This window comes from Xiphophorus hellerii, chromosome 5 (genome assembly GCF_003331165.1).
Source record: "Xiphophorus hellerii strain 12219 chromosome 5, Xiphophorus_hellerii-4.1, whole genome shotgun sequence".
NCBI classification, from domain to species: Eukaryota; Metazoa; Chordata; class Actinopteri; order Cyprinodontiformes; family Poeciliidae; genus Xiphophorus; species Xiphophorus hellerii.
In genome coordinates, this window is record NC_045676.1 from 6,678,555 (window position 1) to 6,704,499 (window position 25,945).

At 36.0% G+C, this 25,945-nt stretch overlaps 1 protein-coding gene across 2 annotated transcripts; it reads left to right on the forward strand.

Moving 5' to 3' along the window:
* The first annotated feature begins 2,028 nt into the window (after positions 1 to 2,028).
* sp2 (sp2 transcription factor) lies at positions 2,029 to 16,615 on the forward strand. Of its 2 annotated transcripts, none has more exons than XM_032563387.1 (8): positions 2,029 to 2,087; positions 5,242 to 5,315; positions 7,144 to 7,872; positions 8,882 to 9,100; positions 10,364 to 10,661; positions 12,603 to 12,780; positions 14,070 to 14,263; positions 15,545 to 16,615. In XM_032563387.1, the coding sequence occupies exons 1-8, from the start codon at positions 2,042 to 2,044 to the stop codon at positions 15,643 to 15,645; spliced, it is 1,839 nt and encodes a 612-aa protein (XP_032419278.1). In that variant the 5' UTR covers positions 2,029 to 2,041; the 3' UTR covers positions 15,646 to 16,615. The 2 variants fall into 2 exon arrangements, with proteins under 2 accessions (XP_032419278.1, XP_032419279.1); XM_032563388.1 differs by having other exon boundaries at positions 7,147 to 7,872.
* The last annotated feature ends 9,330 nt before the right edge of the window (positions 16,616 to 25,945 follow it).

A 25,945-nucleotide genomic window follows, 5' to 3' on the forward strand; every position in this document is an offset into this window, starting at 1 on the left:
TGTTGAATACAAAATGTACAGTATGCGGTTTTGTACTGAAATATAAACACTCGACAAGTTTCACCTTGATAGCGCTCATTCAGCCGAGCTGCATGACGAAGCTGCGTCAACTTCTCATTCAAAAATTACTGAGGTGCTACGATGACGGTGAAGGCCATTGTAGATAGAAAAAAAAGGAATACATTTCCGCCAAATAAAAAAGATTAATCTCAGAAATTTTCTAGACTTTTTCTACATTTCTAAGCTTGAAAAGTAAAAAAAAATTTTTTTTAAATCGTCAGAGGAATCAATAGCATAATTGAAATAATCGTTATTTGCAGCCCTATTTAGCTTTAAGAAATAGCTAGTGGTCAGAGTGGCCAGAGCTGACCACTCTGACCACCACAATAAAAAGCCAAAATCTATTTATTAATAGTTCTAAAAATAACTGTACTAAAGATGGTTCTGAGCTCTAATGCAGGTGCAAAAAGGCAAAAAACAAAACCTGCTAGATTAAAGGATGAACAAAAACAAAAGGCAGTGGTGAAGAACATCATTCCTCCCTGGAATGAACCCAGGACATCGGTCTTTGTAGAGCTGAATTTAAAATTAGGCTTCTTCTTCTACTTCTTTGATGGTTCTGGTTGGTGTCTTACTCTGTCATCCCTTCATTCTCTCTGCCTCCTTTTGCACTGACTTTAGCAATGAGATCACACAGAAATCACACCATCGTGATGTCATCAGGAGATTAAATGTTGCGTGTTCATGGCATGTGACCAATCCCAACATGGCAAAGGGTTTTATTTCTTCAAATCTTTTAATCTACATTTCAGGGGGACTGGGTTTTAAAAACAACACTTGGACATCATTGAGAGGAAGCAATACTATCTCAAAGTCTGAGACAGGCGCTGAAATATTGAAGTCAAGGACAACTCACAGAGTTTGACTTGTGGAGTAAGATAATTTATGTTAAAAAGCATTATTTAACTTTCAGAGATACGCACTGAAAAAACACAAAATCTTACCAGCATTTTTGTCTAGTAGTCCCTTTACACAGTACTCTGTGTTGGCCTATCATCTGAAATCCCCTTAGAGAAGAACTCTGCCACCTTCAATATATTATATTTAGTTCATACAAACTATACAGTCATCTTTTTCAATCAATACATGGCAAAGCAAGTTTATTTGTATATAAAACATCAAACAAGCAATAAATATTACATTTTAGTTGCAAAATAAAGAAAAACTGGAATGCAAAGTACAATCAATGATAATTAAAATGTGGATGGTCTGAAATGTTGATATGACAACAGATCTATTTACAGTCACAATAATTTAGAATATCACTGAAAAACCCATTTATTTGAGAAACTATCTTACATTATATAATTTTATTTAAATTAGAATACTACACCAGACTAAAATTACCTAAATGTGGGTTTAATAAAAATATATGTTCAATACCTCTTTAATGGTTATTTTAAAAAAATACTTTTAATCTGACAAGCAGTACTCATAAATCTATCAGTCTATATTGTTTTATTGTCTGATTGTTCCACCCTAAAATTTATCTGATCACTCCTGTTCAAATTTTCTTGGAGCGCCACTGCTAACATTATGGCATATGAACACCTTTTACCTAAATTTATGTCAACTTTACATAAAAACACACTATGTTGTCAAGTATAACGGTCTGCTCTTTAGGATTGCTCCTGAGTTCATTTAAACAGCACAGACAGGAGCAACTTAACGTTAATTGCTCCACACGGTTGTCATTCTTGCTTCGGCCGAACTGCCCCTCCAACATCACATTGGTCGCCAGCCATGTCAGTGAACGTGTAATCTCGCTGTAATAGGGTACTGGATTATCCTCTGGGAAACGCCCCCTTCAGCTCAAAGGCGACATCCTATTGGTTGAACCGTCGGACGTACAGAAATAGCCTTTTAGGAGTGGTTCAGTACTTTTCAGTCACTAAATTCCACAAAGCTGATTGGTCTGTTTGGCTGTCCATCAACCCGTTGCTGACCGTTGATTGGTGGAGCCGCGCGGGCGGATTCCTTCATGTCTTGGTCTTCAAGGCTGTGGAGAGCGAATGTCGTCATGAGCGGTGGGTAGGAATGAAAACATTGGTGTTTATATTACATTCTACTTCATAAACAGTGTATTGTTATTGTGGAGTAAAGCGCCGAGTGCTATGTGCACATATAGCCGTGTTTTAACAGAACTGGGTTGGTTCGATGCACTACAATGAGCCACGAACTTCCGGAAAAGGGCTGCATTTTTTTCTGTAACGTTATCAAAGAGTTTCACTGGCTAGCTGCGAATGCTAAACATTGCTGTGTAGCTGGTGGTTCACTTGTCCCCAATTTTTTCGCATTCAGTTGCTCCTCGTCCTAATAAATCATTTAGATATTTTGATTGTGCTAGTTCAGTTTTAATTGTAATTCGTGTTACAGGAGGGGGAAGTTGCACAGATGCTAAACCCGCCTGCTAGCTCGGCGCTTTCTTGCTAACGCTAGCAGCTTGTACAGAGGAAACTAAACCCAGCTGCTTGGGCTTTGCGAAAGCGCCGCTTTTGAATCCACAATGTGTTATTTTTAATATTTTTGGTTTTGTTCAGTTTTGAGAATTATTTAAGTGGCGTTATTATCAGATGAAGAATGCTGAAATCAGGTGTTATTTGCTGTAAAACAAAACTAGGAGGTTTCTGTTTAGTCTTTTCCTACTACACCTTGACAGAGGTGGGTACAGTACCCAGAAATTGTTCTCAAGATTAGCACTACTTCAATATATTTTACCATAAGTGGGTAGTAGCTACTTAGATATATATATAAGTAATGTTCTGTGGAAAACGATACTTTTAGGAGTAGTTTTATTGCACCATAATTTAAACTTTTAGTAGAGAGATATTAAGAATAGAGGTGCACCAATTACAGTTTTCTGGGAAATCACTGAAATTTAAAAAGCCTGACCTGCCAATTCTGATTTTAGCCAAAACTATTTTTCTTTTGTCTGAAATGTTGCCAAATATAGCAATAAAGTTGCTGAGTTGGCAACGATGGGGTGACAATTGTTAACTGCAAACATACAGACATGACCAGGTGGGCCGGTCTGTCAGTCAAACTTCTCGGAACAGAGGACAGAGATTGACTTTTTGACCTTTCCCGAAGTAGATAAGATTGGTGGATAAGGTCGGTTTCACATGTAAGTATCAGCTGAACACCGATCTCGCAAAATTAAGGATAACGGGCCGATTTACCAACGCAGCCTTAATTAAGAAGCTTTGCTACTCTTACTTATGTAAAATTTCTGGCTGCTCTACGCACTGTGAAGTAACTTCACTAAATAAGGAACAAACATATTTTAACCAAAAATGCACTAAACACAGCAACAAACCTACTGTTTGTTGACTTGAGACTTGTTATTCTCTATTTATATAAATGCTCAGTGGAAACCGTTGAAGCACTACTGCTGAATCTTGGTTTGCAAGCTGCGTTTGTTATGAATATTTTAGTATGTAGTATCAATTTTAATATTGCTGTGATTTACTATGTCATTGGTGAAGGTTGTGATAAATAATTCAATCATTCAAGTTTATTTGTACAACAAGGCATTTCAAAGTGCTTTACATGATGAAAACATTAAAACATCATAAACACGTTATACAGTCACTGATTGTAAAAACCAGTAACAAACATTTTGTCAAGTGCCATCATTAAAATCTTCAATACACATAAAAATGTTGGTTAACTTTCTATTTATAATGTTTCAAAAGTAACTCCAAACAGCTGGGTTTTTAGTCTAGAGTTAAAGGAACTCATTATTTCAGCTGTTTTGCAGTTTTCTGGAAGTTTGTTCCAGATTTGTGGTGCATAGAAGCTGAATGCTGCTTCTCCATGTTCTGGAGATGCAGAACCAGAAGACCTGAGAGGTCTGGAAGGTTGCCATGACAACAGCAGATCTTTAATGTATTGTGGTGCAAAGCCGTTCAGTGATATATAAACTAACAACAGTATTTTAAAGTCTATTCTCTGAGCTACCGGGAGCCAGTGTAGGGATTGTAGAACTGGGTGATGTGCTCTATCTTCCTGGTTTTAGTCAGAACGCCAGCAGCAGCGTTCTGGATCAGCTGCAGCTGGAGGATTGATTTTTTTTTTTTAGTCAGACCTGTGAAGATGCTGTTGCTGTAATCAATGCAAATAAAGATAAACATCCTGGATGAGTTTTTCTAGAGCTTGCAGAAACATTAGTCCTCTAATCCTGGAAATACTCTTCAGGTGATAGAAGGCCGACTTTAATTAAACTGTTCACATCTGTAGGCATTGGTTTCATAGCACATAAACCCCAGATAGAGAGTCTATAAAACTAAAGGAAAAATGAAAATTATGTCCAACTCCATGAGGTTTTATATAAATAGTTGCTTCTGGCTGATTTGGCTGTTTTGGTAATGAAACAACTTAGTTTTTTAATGACTGCACCAACTTTTTACTTTATAAATGTTCATGTGCTTCATCAAATAAGCGTCACCAAATATATTCGAGACATGAAGGGCCTGAGTGCTTTGTACATTTTTCTTTCACTTGAGTAATTTCATTTTCAAGTATTGCTACTTACTTAAATAAAATTTCTGGATTTTCTTCCCACTGAATGGACAAAAAAAACATGTTTTATTCAAAAATTCACCAGAGACGGACACACACCTGCAGTGTTTGTTAAAGTGTTGTAAGTTTTATTTTCAAATGAATTGATATGGAAAACCAATTCTTTTGCCTGATTTTTAAAAAATAATTATAAGTATGAGTAATTTTCAGTTTGATCTTTGAAATACCAACTTATTTTGGTCTGTTTGATGATGTAACTTTTAAAAGTAATGTTTACATCAGTTACTCAGTACTTGAGTGGCCTTTTTAACAAGTACTCTTTTACTTTTACTTGAGTAGTTTATTGAACGGATACTTTTAAGGTTTACTTCAGTAAAAATATGTTGAAGTACAGCTACTCATACTCTATCCACCTCTGTGCAAAACGCCTAGTGTTCTTTAATGTCTGCATTTATTATAGTCTAAATGCAAACATAATTAAGTTAATGTGAAAACAGACAGGCACACAGTGAGTATGTGAAATTTTTTCATCTATTAGCAGGATAACTTGGGTTTTTATTCTCTTCTGAGTGCATTAGATGTCCACATGTTTGGCTCATCAACAGCCAAACCGTACCTGCTGCAGGCATCCTGTTTCTGACTCTGCTTTGTGTTTTCTAGAACAACAGGACAGTATGGCCACTGTTGCTGTTAGTCCAAGTGAATACCTTCAGCCCTCCACTGCTTCTACACAAGTAAGTAACTGCATACGCTGCCACTCCATGCATTCTGATTATACTTATTATGTTAGGGCTGCACAAAAGATTAATAACAATGCGTATCGCGATAGACACGTGATCAGTATCAGCAGACGTTACATTCTATAGAGCATTCAGTTTTCACTGAACTCTGATCCAGAACCGCACTGCATTCTGGGAGATGTAGGCAGGGGCAAGGTTTTAACTGCTAAACTTCTCACAGTTAAGCTAAGTGGGCATGTTTGTCAGTGGGAGGGTGAAAGTATTGAACATTTATTTGTGGAGTGTGATATTTTGGTTAGATTTCCAAAAACTACTTACAGAAAAAATTGGAAAGAACATTGTTTTATAAAATTTGCTAATGTATCTCATCTTTAACAATTCAGCCTTTTCTTCAGATGAAATGTATATCCATCCATCCATCCATCCATTTTCTGTTCACCCTTTGTCCCTAATGGGGTCGGGAGGGTTGCTGGTGCCCATCTCCAGCTACGTTCCAGGCGGGAGGCGGGGTACACCCTGGACAGGTCGCCAGTCTGTCGCAGGGCAACACAAAGACATACAGGACAAACAACCATGCACACACACACACACCCCTAGGGAGAATTTAGATAGACCAATTAACCTAACAGTCATGTTTTTGGACTGTGGGAGGAAGCCGGAGTACCCGGAGAGAACCCACGCATGCACAGGGAGAACATGCAAACTCCATGCAGAAAGACCCCGGCCGGGAATCGAACCCAGGACCTTCTTGCTGCAAGGCAACAGTGCTACCAACTGCGCCACTGTGCAGCCTGAAATGTATATAATAAATGTATCTAATATTATGTTCACAGGTTGAAATGGAGTGAAATAAATTCCCTCATTTAATAATTTTAAAAACATATTCTTCCTCTGTTGAAAAATAATCAGAAACTTGTAAAAGCAATAACTCTTCTTCAGAAATTTAACTTTGTCTCAAAGCAGATCCCTTGTTATATTCTTTACATTTTTAAATATTTTTTTTTACTGTAACAGACCCTTCATTATATGTATTTGAATAGTATTTGTGGACACTTTTTGTTAAGAAAATAGTATTTGTGCAGACTGAAAGGTAGACATGGTTTTATTTTACCCACTTATGTATAAAAAATTTAAACTTTTGTTTTTTACTTTCTATTTTCCAGATTGCAACACACTAATGTCAATATTATTAATGCCTGTGGTTCTTTCTTATTTTTATTATAGTATTGTGATATTTGTCATTGTGTTAAAGATCCTCCATCTAATGTTATTTGTTTGAAACAAAGTGAAAAGAAAAAGTTGGTGGAATCAACTAACTCACTCTTTGGTTACCTAGCAACTCATTTATTCTTTGGTTACCTGGCAACAATCTAGTGAGTAACTGGAGCAGCAGCAGTTTAAAGTTTCTCCACTGTGCCTCATTGCTGCTTAAAAGTAGAAAGATAATGTTGCAAACTGAAAGCTGTGGATAAAACAGGAAAAGTTACATCATTAGTTTGACAAAATGTCAGACATTCTGTTCTATTCTATTATAAAGACAAATCGCTACAAGGGATTTTTCCTGTTAACCGTCATTCTATAATTCTTTGAAGAATTTAAATTAAGTCACAACATTTAATTTCTCTTTGGGATCAATAAAGTATTTTTAAATTTGAAATGAATTGAATTTGAATATTTAAAACAAAAAAATTCATCAATAACAATGGATATCAACTGATGTGAAACCCTTATATCGTAATACATTTCCCAGCCATATTGCCCAGCCCTAGTTCATAATGAAATGTATTAAATCAGATTGATTTTATTCCTTGTTTTCTCACAGCAGGACACACAACCGTCTCCTCTGGCCCTTCTGGCTGCTACTTGCAGTAAAATCGGACCTCCCGCCGCTCAGGCGCCCGTCACCTCTCCTCCAGCTCAGCCGCAGCCTCGCAGGCTTCAGCCCATAAAGCCCGCCCCCATCGCACCAGCTCCGCCCAAAAACCTGGGTTTCCTCTCAGCGAAGGGCAATGTGATCCAGCTGCCGCCCGGTTTGAGCCCATCCGCTCCCGGCAGTCCCATCGTGCTTACGATCCAGCAGAGTCCCGCTCGCACCAACGCCGCCGGGCCCGCCAACATCCAGTACCAGATGATGCCGCAGATCCAGGTGATGCCGCAGGGCGGTCAGATCCAGCTCATCCCAGGCACCAACCAGGCCATCATCACCACTCCCATGACCATGCCGGCGGCCGCTGCGGCGACTCCGGTCACGCCTCAGAAGACCGTAGCCATCAAACCGTCGCTGAAGGTACGGAAGCCAAACAGCGCCGCTGCGAACTTGATGCAGCTGCCCGCCGGACTCACTCTACCCCTCAACGTTGCAACCGGAGAAGTGGGCGGGTCTCCGGTTGTCACGGAGACGGCCTCCTCGCCTCCCATGCCTGGAAAGGGGCGAAGAGGGAGGAAGAAGAAAGTGGTTCTGCCAGCCGAACCGCCGCCGACTCAGGCCGCCTCGCCGCCACCGGAGCAGATGGAGACCATTTTGATTGAAGCCGGAGATAACATAATACAGGTTAGACTTAATCAGTCTAGGCCTGTCACAATAAATCAATAAATGAATTAATTGTGTGATCAAGTAAAGCAATATCAATAATTTCCATTTGGTTGATGTATCGTTTTCCTCTTTTCTCTCTTTTACCAAAATTTGGATGACAAAAGTCTTCAATCTGGTGCCTTGGTCTCAACTAGCCCTTTTTTTGAAGGATAATTTTATTTACGGAGACTTCATTATTCATTTTATTTGTTGTTTCTGTTATTTTATTTATTTTAAATATTTAAAATGTATCCCAGTTGTAGTGATAAATGTCCATTATAATTTAAAGTTTATTGATCTTTGAGAATGTTTTTGCATTATTATATTACTTGAAAATGGGCTCAAAACTACAACATTGTTGTTTATCCAATAACTTCTGTTATTGTCCAGCAAAATTTGTTATTGTGACAGGCCTAAATGATTCTACCTCAAAAATGTTCTCACTTCACCTGGTTGTTTGGCAAAGAGTTCATCTGGCAATCTTTCAAAACAATGTTTGTATTTTGTTTCTTGTTTGTTTTTTGCATTGCTGTCAAAGCTTGAGTGGCACAGTACAATGGCTGCTGGGAAATGCAAAACTTTTGTTGTTGACTTACTGTCCAGAAACTACTTACTCCATTCTTTTTGTTTGTGCGGGAGGCTCCACTTATGCTTTTCAAAGATATACGGTTTTACTATTGCACATCTGTTTGCAGCCATTTTTACATGTGAGTGTAAACTTTGGGAGGCGTGGAAAGTTTATACTCACGCCTCCCAAAGGCGTGAGTATAAACCTTATTTTGAGTTTAAAGTAACAAGAGGCCTTAAAACGGCTCATTCTGAAAGGGTAGAACTGATCGGGCTAAGATTTCACTGTCTAAGAAGAATTTTGTTCAAAAACTGTAATGAAAATGCTTTGTATAGCCATAGACGTATCCTAACCTGTTCAAGGAAGCATAATTTAAAGTTGTTGACATCCAACGATAAGTTTTCCTGTCTTTTTGTGAAGGCGGGAAACAATTTGCTGATCGTCCAGAGTCCTGGGCAGCCACCTATGGTGCAGCAGGTCCAGGTGGTTCAGCCCAAGGCAGAGTCTCAGTTGATCCAGATTCCCCAGCAGGCTTTGAAAGTGGTGAAAGCTGCGTCTGCCACGCTGCCCCCGGTCCCACAGAAACAGCCTGTCACTCCGAGTCTGCAGGTGACTCCACCGGAACCAACATCAACCCAGGTATCGTCTCAGTCCGTATCGCTACAGACTGAAAGGAAGTCAGCTGCAGCACCAATATTTAAATCGGAGATGTTTACGCTCCGTCAACTTTGCTTGAAGTGTCGTGTTTTCCACTGGTGGCCACATTTTACTAATCCACTAATAGCAGAACAAATTTTTTGTTTAGCCTTTTGGCGCTTTTGCTAACTCTAAAATATTTTATATGTTAAATAATTTGATTGTTTTTGTTGTGACACCATCTGGTTATGTTCTGTGTTTTTGTCCTAAATGTATACATTTTAATGTGTACCTATTTTCTTTGTTTGTTCTCTTATGGCTGTTATTTTGTAGATCAATACCTCTGTTTGTTAGTCTGTAATGTTTCTTTTATATGCACTAATAGGTGAAAAAATGAAAAAGTAAAAAAAACCAAAACACTTGGAAATATTTTAGCTCTCTCATCTTCCCCTAAATTAATTTTTTCAGATAAATAGTAAAGTGCTAATTTACTTGGCTGAAACTTCATTCAGCTTTCAGTTGAATAAAGTTGGACATCGACTGTGAAGAATTACTTCAAGTAGATGATTATACCATGCTCTTATTTTGAAGGGGATGAAGACTGTTTACGCCCGGCTTCCATTTCCTGTTCTCATATTACATTAGACGTTAGATATAAACATAAAACAGTATCTAAGGGCATTATAAAATATACTGCTCAAAAAAATAAAGGGAACACTTTAAGTGTTAAACACCTGTTTAAGTGTTCCCTTTATTTTTTTGAGCAGTGTATAATATATAAGATATAATTTGAAGGTTTTGCTTTAGCATTAGCTTCTGCTAAATGCTGTGTTGGTGTCGTGCTTTAGCATTAGCGGGACTATTATTTAAAATTTGTGCTTTAGGGTTAGCATAACTAACTTTTTAGTTCGTGACCACTACTGATTTTGTTTTTATGGAAGACGATGTTCAACATGTCAGATATTAATACTATAAAATATTTTGGAACAGTATGATTCATAGATAAATTAAACTTCATAATGGAGAAACGCTGCTGTGATAACTTATGGGAAAGAGTAGGGGCTTCTGAAAGAGACGGAGGCCAGTTTTAATGTTTCGTTATACAGCATTTCTATAGCAACTGAAGGGAACATAAACACTTGATTGTACTATAAAAATCCACTGAGAGCCTGGAAATTACATAATGCTGCCCCTTTAAGAGAAAAACTCTGTATATCGCCTCACTGCATTTCTCATTTTAATATTTTTAATTCTTTCTTTTCTTAGATCCTCTTCAAAACAGCTTCAGGCGAGTGGCAGTCAGTTCAACTACAAGACCCAGGCTCAAAGACCACGAGCCCTACCACCTCTGTTGCGCCCACGCCCCCCACATCGCCCCCTGCTGGCAGCAAGAGGACGCAGGCCGGGGCGCGAAAGGAGCGCACTCTGGCAAAGATCGCCCCAGCAGGAGGGATGATCGCATTCAGTCCGTCGCAACTGTCCTCTGCAGCGCAAGCAGTGCAGACGATCAGCATCAACGGGGTTCAGGTCCAGGGGGTTCCAGTCACCATCACCAACGCAGGAGGTGAGACGATGAGGCGTTCGTTCTCATTACTGAGAAGTTAGTTTACAGCACAGATAAAATAAGGTGTTACTTTACATTTTTGAACTGCCTTGTTGCTGAAATGTGCTGTACAGATAAACTTGATTATTGAAATAATGGCCAACTAATTTGGTAATTAATTAATTGTTAACTGGAGTATAAAGTAAGCAAATATTTTAGTAATTGAGTAATCTATCGATTAATCGAGTAATCGGATAAAATAAAGATAAAGTAAAACATTGGTAAATCTAACATAACAGCAGTATTACTATCGCATATCAACATCAGTCCAATTTTTCTCAGTTGAGCTTCCCTAACAATAACCTTTCTGTAGTTTAGAAATTTAACTCGTAACTATAATAGCTCACTTTCTATGTTAACCTGAAGAAAAGTTATACAAGAATCTGAAATTATATTCAATTTAATAAAAAAAGAGGCAGGCTCACAAATACGCTTATAAAAAATATCCATACTCCAGCTTTTTGTTTATACATTCATCTTCAGTCAATTTAATAGATGAACTCTCACCTTGTCCAGACATTTATAGCTTTTGTGTTTATGTTAGCGACAGGATTTGACACCTTCATTCGTCACAGAAACATCTACCAGCTATGTGCCGCCACGATGAGCTCCGCCTCACATTCATTGAGACCGGGATGATATGAAATTTATTTTCCGGTTCATCCGTAAAGCTACATTTACGTTAATTATCTAATGCGCAGCCGTCCGCAGTGTTCAGTCTATCAGCTCACCTGTATAAACACACCTGCAGCGCTCTTCCCCGCTGTTCGCGCTGAACCACCACCAGGCAGCAGCTCCGGGAGGAGAAAAGCTGCCGTACTCCAGGCATCACGTCAGTCATTTTAAGGATGCTTATTGGTCCCCCGAAAAACGACAAAGACCCGGACATCATGAATCAATAAAATCCTCCCAGGCCAAACTTGAAAACTGGACGTTATGCTGCTAACAGTTATCTTTCGTCAACAACTCAGGCGGAAGTGAGAGCTCCGCGCAACGCAAGTAATAACCCGGCTGGAACACGGTGCGCTAAATAATAAAATATAATTAACGAAACTTTGATGCAGATAAATTTTCCTTGAGGAATTTTAATAATCGAGGTACTCGAATCACTCGAGGAATCGTTTCAGCCCTAATATAAAGACTCAAATAAAAGCAAATTGCTGAAAGAACAAAGTATTCAGAGCAGTACTTAAACCAAAATTGTACAAAAATATATAGATTGTGAATTGAAAAAAAAATCTTGACGATCCTGAGGGATCGTTTTAGTTTGCCTGCTTCAAATTCTGTATTATTAAGCACATTTTGTTATCCATTTTTTAATTGGTTAATAAAAAAATGCTGCAAATGTTTTAGAGTTCACTAAACTAATGTATTTATACATTCAGATGTATTTATACAGGACTTTTAAAAACAGGTTAAAACTGCACAAAATGTTGCGTAAAGACAAAAACACTGTTACATTATTTTATTTTAGGCAAAGTAAATGTAATTTTTTATTTCAAAAAGGAATTATTTTAATGTATTTGTAATATTGTATAAAAATGCTTAAATTAAAAATCTGCAGAATGTGCCAATTTTTGTCTCATAAATCATCAGAATAATTGATAATTAAACTAACGTAAACATAATTGTTAGTTACAGCCCTAAAGTACATTTATGTAAAGAAAAAAAAAATCATTCCTGACTTTCATGTCGGCATTTTTTAATCTTATTTTTCGGGCTATTAGCCGCTACTTTTTCCCCACGGCATATATAATCATGCCGCTTATATATGTAAATTTCTAGTTTTTTAAATTTATTTTATTTTAAACTTTGTAGATGCGGCTTATAGTGAGGTGCGCTCTATAGTCCAGAAAATATGGTAATCCTGCTGCGTATCATTCATTGATGTGCTTTAATTAGGCCAACAGCACCTGACGGTGCAGACGGTGCATGGCGGAGGCCTGCAGCTGGCAGCAGCGCAGGGCCAGCCGACCATCCAGGTAGACCAGACGCTGACGCTGGAGCTGCCGGGTCAGCCAGGGGAGAAGAAACGTCGCATGGCCTGCACATGCCCCAACTGCAAAGATGCAGACAAGAGGTGAGCGCGGCAACAGACAAATACCTGCTGATGTAGTGGATAACTTTACAGAGACAAATTCAGTTGGTCACAAATATGTTTGGAAAAAAGGTTTTACATCCTGTTGATACTTGGTATGTTTCTTTAAGTGGACCTATTATGATAAATTCACATTTTACATGTTTTTGTTCTTCCATTTGAGTCCCAACTGCTTCTAAAAACAGCACAAGCGCTTAGCCATAGGCCTGTCACCATAATCAATTAATAATCAATCAGTCAATAATTTCCATTTACATGAAATTTGGTCTCTCTTTTTCTACCAATATCTTAATGACAAAAGTTTTCAGTCTGGTTTATTGGTCTCAACTAGCCTCAATTTTATTTACAGTCTTCATAATACATTTTATTTGTTGTTTTACGTATTTATTTTGGATAATTAAAATGTCTTCCATTTCCAGTGAAAAATGTTCTTTAGAGTTTAAATTTTTTGTCTTTGAGAATGTGTTCCTGCATTATTCTGCCATTATATTACATGAAAATTGCCTTAAAACAACAATATTTTTGTTTATCACGATAATTTCTGTGACAATTTATTATCCTATTAGACCTACCCAGCTTGCACCGTTACCTAGCAACCCCAGCCTAGCCCAGCCTCGTTACCTAGCAACCCAAGTAAAGTTCCAGCAGCTTCGGTCAGTTTTGTTTTACTGCCCTCTGCTCTGTACAATAGACCAACATTTTGATTTCTAAGATGACACTTGTGTACTGGTTTTCTCAATTGTTGACTGTGTTGTGTCTTCCAGGACTTTGTATTTTAGTTTTTTTATGATGTAAAGCACTTTGAACCACCTCCCGAAATGTAAACTAGATTGATTAATTGATTATCCTGGTAAAATAAAACAAAACTAGCAACCCAATCAGAGCTCCAACACGTTTGATCAGCAGGTTTTACTGCTGCACGCACTGCACAATGGCTGCTGGAAAAGAGCAGCGGTTTTTTGTTGACTTACCATACAAAAACGGCTTGCTGCATTTTTGTTGGTTGTTCAGGAGGCTCCACTTCTGCTTTTCAAAGATGTACGGTTGTATAATTGTGAATCTGTTTTCACATGTGAATGTAAACGTTGAGTTGGGAGGTGTGGCCAGCAGCAGCTTATTTGGATTTAAAGTAACAAGAGGCAGAACTGAGCGGACTAAAATCTCATTATCTAAGATAGATTTTTTGCTAAGAAATGTAATGAACATGTTTTGTAGCTATCCTAACCTGTTGAAGGAAGCGTGATAAGCCACCTTTAACATTTGCTGTGCAGGCCCGGGGAAGTGGGGAAGAGGAAACACATCTGCCACGTCGCTGGCTGCGAGAAGACGTTCAGGAAAACGTCGCTCCTCAGAGCCCACGTCCGGCTGCACACGGGGGAGAGGCCTTTCGTCTGCAACTGGGTTTTCTGCGGGAAACGTTTCACACGCAGCGACGAGCTGCAGAGGCACGCGAGGACGCACACAGGTAAACGCATCATGAGATAAGGCATCCCTCAGGGATTTGTGCTGGTTCTGCACAGAGTGGTTCAAGATGAACTAGTGGGTTAAATGTTGGGCTGAAAATAACAGTTGTTTTAGTAATTGATTATTCTGACGACTAATCGGATTGGAAAAATGGACACATTCTGCAGATTTTACATTTAATTTAACCCTTGTTTATACAATATTAGAAATTTATTAAAAAATGCAATCAAATAAATACATTTCTTTTTTAAATAAGGAAAATGCATTTATAGTCTAAAATGCAACAGCGTAGCATTTCTCTAGTGAATGTTTGATAATTTGTAACAAAGGACGTCTGCAGCTAAAAAAAATACTTGAACGCATGAAAAGCTGAGCCTTTCTCTTGACTTAATATCAATACAGTGTATTGCTAATCTATTGATTATTGTTTGAATTAACCAATTAGTAACTGAACATCAGATGATGCTTTTTTAATATTTTATTTTACAAAATTTGAACCAGGTGAAACTAAAACTATGGCACTGGTTGAGCTATAAGTACAACATATTTAGAGAATTTTATTTATTATTTCTCATCTTAAATGCCAAATGTGTATATTCTTTGTCAAACAGATATTGTTATTTATACACTAATAAGATTATTTTGTCCTTAAATAATTTTTTTAATCTTCTATGCAAATGTTTATGTATTTGAACAGTTTTGGCTTTAGTCCCGTTCTGAGTGTGTTCTTTCAGCAGTCTGTACTCTGCTTGACGATTAATCGATTACTAAATTAGTTGACGATTATTTCAATAATCGACTTATTACAATTAATTGTTTCAGCCCTTTCTGACTGTCTGCGAACTCGACCCACAGACAGACTAAGATATTAGTTTCACTTAGACTTTATAGTGATCAAAATGTTGAATGTAAAAAGTGTAAAACGCTGGTGAGGACGGAAGGGGAAAAAAAATACAACGAATATGTGAATAAACCTAAAAATATCCCAACAATCATTTCTGCATGGTTTTACATCACAGTTCTCACACAACCAACCCACAGGCAACCACAGACTCCTCCATGCAGATAAACATGTCGGTAACAAAAACAATCTGAACTTCTGATTCTGCAGACACATTCTTTCTCATAATTTAGCAAATAGAAATAATTTTAATAGTTCTAACTGACCTAAATGAAGAAAAGTTTGGTTTGATTTAACTTCAGACAGTCAAAAGTTTTATGTCTTATTAAGTTGTGCTTAAATTCATTCCTCATCATTTCTTTGCTTCTTTTTTTTTCACAGGAGACAAACGCTTCGAGTGCAGTCAGTGTAAGAAACGCTTCATGAGGAGCGACCACCTGACAAAGCATTACAAAACTCACATAAACACCAAGAACTTATGAGGTTTTTTTTTTACCAAAACACTCAGAACTTTACCACAGGAAGGAGTCAGGAAGTCTGTGCAACTCACACAAGGGAAATAACCCAGATGAAGCCCCCCAAAAAATCTCCTTTCACTGACTTGATGTACAAAGAAATTCTCCCCTGAGGCTGATCCAACAAAGCTATTAATTACAGTTTAAATCCATTTTAAAAATATTTTTCTGCTGGTGCGAAAAGCGTCTGAATGAAACTCGGCTTTAATTCTGCGGCTTGCAGGTGTTTAATTCCGTGTCGTCAACCCACAGAGTGATTCAGAGATCAACATGCTAACGGGGAATCTGCGATGGTTTCTGTCTCTGTTGTCTCTCAAAAATCAAGAAATGTTTTTTAAATTGCCCAAAATAAATGTTGCCTCAGTGGAATATTATTTAAGTTTTGGTCACTTTTCAACATATCATTTTTGTCGTTTTAGGAAAATCAATACGTTTAGTTGACATTCACTATTTTATGAGGGTAGCCAACAGCCTCCTGTTACTATAATTACTACTACTACTACTAATAATAATAATAAACATTTTAATGAAATCTTACACACTGATTAACTTGACTAGACCTTGGCTGAATCATTGGTGTCCAAACATTTTGTCCCTGTGTAAAAACTGGCAAATTTAATTGACTCACAGGCATCAAAATTAAAATGTGTTTATTTTGATTTTTTTTTTTTACCGGCTCGATAATGAACACAATTTTTATGAGATCTATCAATATTTAGACATCCAAAACATAAAAAGGCCTCAGATTGTTTCCTTATTAAAAGAAAAACAAACAATTTAGTTGTTTTCTGTTTTGTTGGCCAAATTTTTACCATTCTTGATCAATCAAAATCATTTCAACGCCCACAAATGGCCTGCGGACCACATTTTGGACACCCCTGGGCTTACTAGAGATTTTTTTAATTTACAGGATTAATATAACTTGCAATCAGAATGGAGGATTACACTTTCTCATTTTGATAGTTTTTGTTTAATTTAAAATACAGTACAGACCAAAAGTTTGGACACAACTGTGTGTCCAAACTTTTGGTCTGTACTGTATATATGAATCTCCTAACAGAAAAAGGCCAGTAGATCCGCTGTGAGTGAAACAGTTCAGTTATTGCTACAACCTACTGCTTCAGAGTGACCTGAACGCAGCAACATCAACATTTTAATTCAGTCTAAGATAAAAAAAAATTTGAATTTGGGATCAAATATAACTGATATGGAAATGCTAAAGTTACCAGGATCCCAGTTTGAACTGATTTGGAAGTTTATTAAAGTGATTTGTTGTGATCCACAAAAAAATGTTTAACTGCCAGAGTGAAGGAAAAAACAAAACAGGAGCAGCATTTTGTTAAAATGAGTAACTTTTTCATATTAAACTAGTTTTATATGTTGTTATAAGAAGATTTCTCTAATTAAGATCAAAATATGTTGTTTAATTATTATTATTATTTAAATTCCCTCTGGGATCAATGAAGTATTTTTGACTTTTGAATTAAATGAGAAAGACCGTAACAGCGAGAACACGGAGAGTCACAAGGAGCTAATTTATTCCATTTTAAGAAAAGAAAAACAACGTGCATATATTTGTCTTTAAATTGAAATACTGCGCCTAAATTTATTCCCCGTCTCTGGCGGTAAAATGTTTTCGTATTGATCACCTATCAAACCATTAAAACGAAACAAAAACTGTTTTATTCCCAAGATGTGAAGCAACAGGAGTGAAACTATGAAATGACACAAAATTCATAAAAACTTTCGCAGCTCTGAATAAAATAACTCATCTGTCCAAACGCATTTAGAAAATTGTCAGACATGTTGAAAATACAGAAACTTTTATCAATTTGAGTTTAATTAAGGAATTTAAAACAAGCCATTAATTTAAAATCGTCATTCAATCAGCTTACATCTTCTGAAATGTTTCCTTAAAGGTTTGAAAAAATTTAATTTATGTAAAATATTAGAGATTAAATGATGAGTAAATGACTCGAACTTTAATTTTGTTTCCACTGTTGGATCCAGGTACGGTTACATCTGATGAATCAGATCTCGATACGTTCGGTACTGTAAAATCACTTTTTCTCTTGTTAATCCGGTGACTTTTAGACTTTATTCCGCACAGGTTGTGAATTTTCTACTTTACTTTCTACTTTAAGATTTTGTTATAAACTAGAGAAGCAGATTTTTAGCAACACTAGAAGAATAAATAATAATCAAACTGATCTGTAAACAGCTGTGAACTGATTCGTCCTCCCAGTACGCCGACATTTTATCCCCGTCGCACCTGTAAACAAACCGCAGCATGTTTTTATCTCTCCTTGTTTTTCATGAAGAGATCTTAAAATGTCAGAATTCCATGTTTGATTTAACTGAATTTGAGGTTTATTCGCTTGCATTTATTCAGGTTCTGATCTTATTTTGCCTGTTGGTTTTCATAAAATATGACAGATTGCAACTCCTGATTAAACAAAAATTACTTTAAAACGTCAGCTGTCAAAGTGGGTACAAGTCGACGCATGACTGGTACAAAAAAGTTACGAAATTGTACGAAATGAAAGGGGCTAAAAGCCCAGCGCATATGATAGCCAGTTTATTTATTGTTTGATAAAGCTGTTAAAAACGTAAAGAACTCTGTGTAAATTTGATTATATGATTGGATCTGTTATTATGCGACAATCAGTCACAATATGCAATAAAATGTTTGTTTTTTTCCTTTTTATTTTTGTTATTCTCCACCATAAATCAAATCATAATTAACAGAAGATTCTGCTCTGATTACATGCGGTCCGTGTTTGATAAAACAGGAAGTGCCGACTTCCTTCCAGCAGCCTAAAATTGTTGATCCGTTCCTAATATTTATTGATTGGTTCACAGTTTACAAACCTTTGGCTTAATGTATGCCATTAAAGTTCAGTTATTTCACACAGGGTGACAGATTTCTTTAGTTTCGGGTGGCCAATATTTGTTGTAATATATTTTAAAAGTTGTCTGGAGACTTGTGGGTGGAAAAAAATATTTATGTTTTTCATAAATATGTAAATAGTGTTTTTTGGAACCAGTAAATGTAGGCTATCAAAAAAGTTACATAGGTATTCGGTTGGAAGGAAAGAACTTTGTACAGTTTGTAAGTTAAAGTATATAAATATATAAAATCTAAATATATATATATATAAATTGTGACATTGTATAGATTCATTCCTGCTTTGTATTATTTGTTTAGATTTTTTTAACTGAATGAGAGATGCCTTAGACAGCTGCGCCCAGTATTTAACTGTTTTTGTTTGTTTTTTTTTTGTCTAATCCTGGTTAACCTTTGTAAAACTGGCTTTGTGTTTCTACCTTATGTTATGTAATGTCACGAGCACTGATTATAAACCCCTAGGTTCCAAATTTTGTACAAAATTATTGCTGATTGTAATTAAATATAATGCTTTTTTTTTCTAAATTATGGCATTTCTGGTGCTCAATTTCTGTAAATGAAGCAATTCTTCTTCAAACCCAACATAATGTTCTTCAGCCGCTTTGTGTGTGTTTGCCAGAAGGACACAAAGAACCAGCAAATAATCATCAATATTAAAGGTGCTAACACACATTTGCTCCTTTTCTACAGTCACCTCAATAAAAAGTGCTCAAACCAGTCTAAACGCTTCAGTTCATTTGTTTTGGGGAAATCAACAGAAGTGATCAAGGCTAATTAATGATAGTATTTGCTAAATTATTATTATTTTTTAAATACCTTTTAATATGGTGATTATCAGTTGCCTATTTGCATGTGTGTAATTGAGAGAGGCCCAAGTGGACGGTGATGTTACAAGGAGGAAAAAAGGTAGGATTTTATGTAAGTTTTAAGTTGGTCAACAAATGTTGTGGAAAAGAGGTGAAAAATCATCTATTTTTAGGAAACATTTAAATTTGGGTGGGAGCAGTGTGAGATTGTAGTTGGTCTTTTAAATGTACTCTTTATTTTCTCCTTTCAGTTTTCTGTTTGCTCCTGTGAATAAAGAAATTTCTTATTTCTGCACATTAGAATAACACGTATGTTAAAAAAAATGACTGCAGAATAAATAGAATAATCTTTTATGTGCAGAAGATGTAAATATAAAAATATTTCACAAAATATATTTTTAAAAAAAATATTTTTTCATACTTTTAAAATGATTACAGATAGTAATTAATTTTTATTTAACAATTAAAATGTTTTTTTTTTTTATGTTTCCCTGTTATTGGACATTTTTTAAAAATAATACCGAGTCATTTTCATTCCAAATATGCAAAACAAGTAAAAAGTAACCAGATAAAAAGGCTAAAGCTGATTTAAAAGAAACAAAGAATGTTCTGTTCTGGAGACTAGATCTGGAGATTATGGTGCAGAGAAAAAATCTTAATAAAATCAAGAAAATTATTGACAATCTTCTTTGTAAAATTGTCATTAACAAATGTTTCCAACCCCCAGCCATTAGCATCTGTATCAACTCTTTGAACATTTTTAATTAATATGAGTAAAAACATTAATTTCCCTTTTGGGATTGATACAATATTTTTGTACTAAACTTGAACCGACAAATATAACTAGAAAATTTCTGAAGAAATTTAACCGGGGCCTGCCAAAGCGTGCCCGTCGGTTTGGGCCCGGCGTTGTCATGCTAGAAATTAGCATCAATGCTAAAGAACGCTGCAATGTAATCAGTAGCATGTGGAGAATCACAAGAATGTTAAGTAAGGTGGCCGTGCACCATTCAGTATGATTTAAAATTTTTGTCAAGGCTTTTATTTTGAAATTTTTGTAAAACTTCATTTCAAAGGGCCAAACTAAATCCATGTATAACAGTCATTGGATAAAATCAGTTATATAATGCTCAACAGAGCAATTACCTGATTTAAAAATATTCAAGGCTTTTATTTTGAAATTTTCAGTATGCTTAATTTTAAAGTTCCAAACTAATCCCATGTGTAACAGTTACTGAGTTAAATCAGTTATATACAGCCCATAGCAGCAATTAGTTCTAAAGGCCAGTTCAGTCCTGATCTGTTTCAACTGAGGGTTCCACTATAGATAGAACTACAGTGATGCGTATTTGTAGTCCTAATCAGCAGCCAATAGCCTCTTGAGATCCGTTGCTATGTTAAATAAGTTTCTCACCAAGGTGTGAAGTGTTAGTGAAAGAGCCTCAGACAGCCTAGAAAATCCTGTCGCATGACTTTGCTCTGAAGCACCGTGACAGAAAACCGTACGATCTAGATAAATTTCGAAAACATTTTACCGGAGCAGACAGGCGTATCAATGTCAGGACCGATTTTGATACCAATCGTGTGATATTTGTGGGCGTGATGGCGATTTCAAAATGATTTGGGGTGAAAAATTGTCTTCATTTCTCACTCTAGCAGAGGGGCACTCAGGAAGATTCACACTCTAATTTTAGGAAAAATGAGAAACTTTGGGTTGCTTAGAGACAAATTGTGGACAAACCGTAATTGGTATCGACGAGCCGTCTTCACTTTGGAAGAGATCACAGACGTATCTACAAAATGAAATTTGAATGGCATTTCTACGTGAATTCGTGACGACACAGAGAATCCTCAAAAATAGAGTATTTCTAGGATTTTTCCCATTGACTTATAATGGGGTTTTTTTTCATAGTTTTTTGCGAATTATGTCGCCATGTTAACCCCGAATCCCACCAAAAGTAATAGCTCCAATGGCGTGAATTTTCTGCACGTTTTGATACCTCATTTGTAGGTGTGCACCCAGCGGTATGAGCCGCATTAACGGTTACGGATGAAAAACTAGAAAATTTCGGAAGAAATTTAGCCGGGGCCTGCCAAGGCGCGCCCGTGGGGTTTGGGCCCGGCGTCGTCATGCTACAAATTGGCATCGACGCTAAAGAACGCCGCAACATAATCAATGGCACGCGGAGAACCACAAGAACGTTAAGTAAGGCGGACGTGCACCATTCAGTACGATTTAAAATTTTTGTCAAGGCTTTTATTTTGGAAGTTTAGTTAAACTTCATTTCAAAGGGCCAACCTAATCCCATGAATAACAGTCATTGGATAAAATCAGTTATATAGTGCTGAAAACAGCAATAATCTCATGTAAAAATTCTCAAGGCTTTTATTTTGAAATTTTCAGTATGCTCCATTTTAAAGTTCTGAACGAATCCCATGTGTAACAGTGCTTTGGATAAAAAAGTCACATAAAGCCAAAAAGCGCAATTACCTGATGTAAAAATATGCAAGGCTTTTATTTTGAAATTATTATTATGCTCCATTTTAAAGTTCCGAACTAATCCCATGTGTAACAGTGCTTTGGATGAAAAAGTCACATAAAGCCAAAAAGCGCAATTACCTGATGTAAAAATATTCAAGGCTTTTATTTTGAAATTATTATTATGCTCCATTTTAAAGTTCCGAACTAATCCCATGTGTAACAGTGCTTTGGATGAAACAGTCATATACGGCCAAAAAGAGCAATTACATGATGTAAAAATATTCAAGGCTTTTATTTTGAAATTTTCAGTATGCTTCATTTCAGAGGGCCAAACTATTCCATTGTGTAACAGTGCTTTGGATAAAAAAGTCACATAAAGCCAAAAAGCGCAATTACCTGATGTAAAAATATTCAAGGCTTTTATTTTGAAATTATTATTATGCTCCATTTTAAAGTTCCGAACAAATCCCATGTGTAACAGTGCTTTGGATGAAAAAGTCATATACGGCCAAAAAGAGCAATTACATGACGTAAAAATATTCAAGGCTTTTATTTTGAAATTTTCAGTATGCTTCATTTCAGAGGGCCAAACTATTCCATTGTGTAACAGTGCTTTGGATAAAAAAGTCACATAAAGCCAAAAAGAGCAATTACCTGATGTAAAAATATTCAAGGCTTTTATTTTGAAATTTTCAGTATGCTTCATTTTAAAGTTCTGAACTAATACCAGGTGTAAGAGTGCTTTGGATGAAAAAGTCAAATAAAGGCAAAAAGAGCAATTACGTCATGTAAAAATATTCAAGGCTTTTATTTTGAAATTTTCATTATGCTTCATTTCAAAGGGCCAAACTAATACCATGTGTAACAGTGCTTTGGATGAAAAAGTCAAATAAAGCCAAAAAGGGCAATTACATGATGTAAAAATATTCAAGGCTTTTATTTTGAAATTATTATTATGCTCCATTTTAAAGTTCCGAACTAATCCCATGTGTAACAGTGCTTTGGATGAAAAAGTCATACAAAGCCAAAAACAGCAATTACATGATGTAAAAATATTCAAGGCTTTTATTTTGAAATTATTATTATGCTCCATTTTAAAGTTCCGAACTAATCCCATGTGTAACAGTGCTTTGGATGAAAAAGTCATACAAAGCCAAAAACAGCAATTACATGATGTAAAAATATTCAAGGCTTTTATTTTGAAATTTTCAGTATGCTTCATTTCAGAGGGCCAAACTAATACCACGTGTAACAGTGCTTTGGATGAAAAAGTCACATAAAGCCAAAAACAGCAATTACCTGATGTAAAAATATTCAAGGCTTTTATTTTGAAATTATTATTATGCTCCATTTTAAAGTTCCGAACTAATCCCATGTGTAACATTGCTTTGGATGAAAAAGTCATACAAAGCCAAAAAGAGCAATTACATGATGTAACAATATTCAAGGCTTTTATTTTGAAATTTTCAGTATGCTTAATTTTAATGTTCCAAACTAATCCCATGTGTAACAGTTACTGAGTTAAATCAGTTATATACAGCCCATAGCAGCAGGTAGTTCTAAAGGCCAGTTCTCAGTCCTGATCTGTTTCAACTGAGGATAGATAGAACTACAGCGATGCGTATTCGTAGTCCTAACCAGCAGCCAATAGCCTCTTGAGATCCGTTGCTATGGCAAATAATGGTCTCAGCAGGTGTGAGCTCTGAGCTCTGAGCTCTCAAACACACAATTGTGTGTTTGAGCAAACACGTTTTACTGACAAAAAAGCATTGGAAACAAATCCTTCTTGTTCGGGAACCGTAATACATATTCGAAAAGCGTTTCGAGCGTATGAGAGGGCAATGTGTCTTCTGCGATAGTCCCGAGATTCATATCTGTACCTCACTCAGAGCATTTACAGCGATGAGAGAAAGAAATGTTGTGCCCAGATCTGAACCTAGATCGGCTGTCACTCTAATTTGAGCAAAAATGAGAAACTTTGGGTCGCTTAGAGGCAAATTGTGGACAAACCATAACTGGTATCGACGAGCCGTCTTCACTTTCGAAGAGATCACAGACGTATCTACAAAATGAAATTTGAATGGCATTTCTAGGTGAATTTGTGACGACACAGCAAATCCTCAAAAATAGGGTATTTCTAGGATTTTTCCCATTGACTTATAATGGGTTTTTTTTCGTAGTTTTTTGCGAATTATGTCGCCACGTTAAGCCCAAATCCCACCAGAAGTAATAGCTCCAATGGTGTGAATTTTCTGCACGTTTTGATACCTCATTTGTAGGTGTGCACCCAGCGGTACGAGCCGCATTAACGGTTACGGAAGAAAAATAAAGATTAAAGAGACGCTTCTCTCCGACAATAGTAATAGGTTCCTGCCATTGCTTTGCATGGCAGGCCCCAATAAAGAATTGGGAGAATAGCAATAGGTTCCTGCCATTGCTTTGCATGGCAGGCCCCAAATATAGAGAGAAGGACCTCGCTGCAGCAAACAGAAAGGGGCGGGGACGGACCACTGTCAGTCACATACCTTATTTGGAAATGGGACCATTGCACTCCGGAAATGTAGGGGGCGCTATTTCCTATATTATCCTCGGTCTCCCATTTTTATTTTCTTTTGAAATTTGTGATATATCTTCCTTTAGAAAGGAGTTTCACTCTCAGCATGTATTTGAACTTCTCTCTTTTATTTACTTCAGCGCAGCTCACAGTTCTTAACAATTTATTTATTTACTATATCAGAATAACAATGCCAATATCAAACAAGTCAATAACAAACATTACAAACAAAAAAATATCACCACTCCTACTGTTAACAGATCTAATTGATACAGAGGCTAGAGCAAAGTATTAAAGTTAATGGGGGAAAAAAATGAAAAAAATGAAAATAAATTCATTAGGGGGGACTACTAACTGAAAATCTTCCCTTAACTCAAACAATTTAATTGCGTTTAAATTCAGCATTTTTCTCAGACACCTTTTAAAAAAGGAAAGTTTGTTTTGGAGAGCAGAGATTGAGAGGGAGCATTTTGCATAGCGACATTTATGGATATAAAATTTTGTTACAATCATTAGAACATTGACTAAAAATTCCAAATTTTTTTCTTTTATAGATAAACCGAACTGAATGTTTTGTAAGGAAATAAAATCCACATTTTTTGCTTTAGAAGACAGAAAGGTGTAAAGTTGATCCCATAAGTTTAATACTTCTTCACATTCGTAAAGCAAATGTTTAGTTGTTTCCAATTGAGTTTTACAAAAACCACAATTCTCAACATTAAAATTAAATCTCTCTCTTAAGAACTCATTGGAAGGATATATGTTATTAATTATTTTAAAATGTAATTCTTTATATTTGGGAGGAATTGGGAATTTCAAATAATTTGTCCTAATTTTGACTATCATAGATTTGTTAAAATTTTGTAATAGAACTGTGCTTTTTGTTCTTCCTGGGTACATAATATTAATAGGATACTGATTCAAAAACTTGTTGCATTTATTATCTCTAATGTCCACGTGCTCAAATTGAATCTTATGGAGTCTAGGAATAGAGAAATTAGATAAACTGTTTTTAACTGATAAAATGAGGAAATTAGGGATACTACCTAAAACGTTTTTATAAATTGTTGGTGTAAACGCAATTTAAACGCAATTAAATTGCTTGAGTTAATGGAAGATTTTCAGTTAGTAGCCCCCTTTAATTAATTAATTTTTGTCACTAACTTTAATACTTTGCTCTAGCCTTTGTTTCTAATTAGATCTGTTAACAGTAGGAGTGGTGATATTCTTTTTTGTAATATTTGTTATTGACTTGTTGTTTGAGATTGTCATTGTTATTCTGATATCAATGACATATTGTCATATACGTATATATATATATATATATATATATATATATATATATATATATATATATATATATATATGTATATATATACGTCATATACGTGATATACGTATATATATATACGTATATGTTATTCTGATAACAATGACATATTGTCATATATATATATATATATATATATATATATATATATATATATATATATATATATATATATATATATACATAT

Bases quoted from the DNA above. Each gene is read 5' to 3' on its own strand.
- sp2 (XM_032563387.1), top strand. From the start codon at position 2,042: ATGTCTTGGTCTTCAAGGCTGTGGAGAGCGAATGTCGTCATGAGCG. The intron at 2,088-5,241 runs GTGGGTAGGAAT...TGTGTTTTCTAG, and splicing joins AGCGAATGTCGTCATGAGCG to AACAACAGGACAGTATGGCC. The intron at 14,264-15,544 runs GTAAACGCATCA...TTTTTTTCACAG, and splicing joins GCACGCGAGGACGCACACAG to GAGACAAACGCTTCGAGTGC.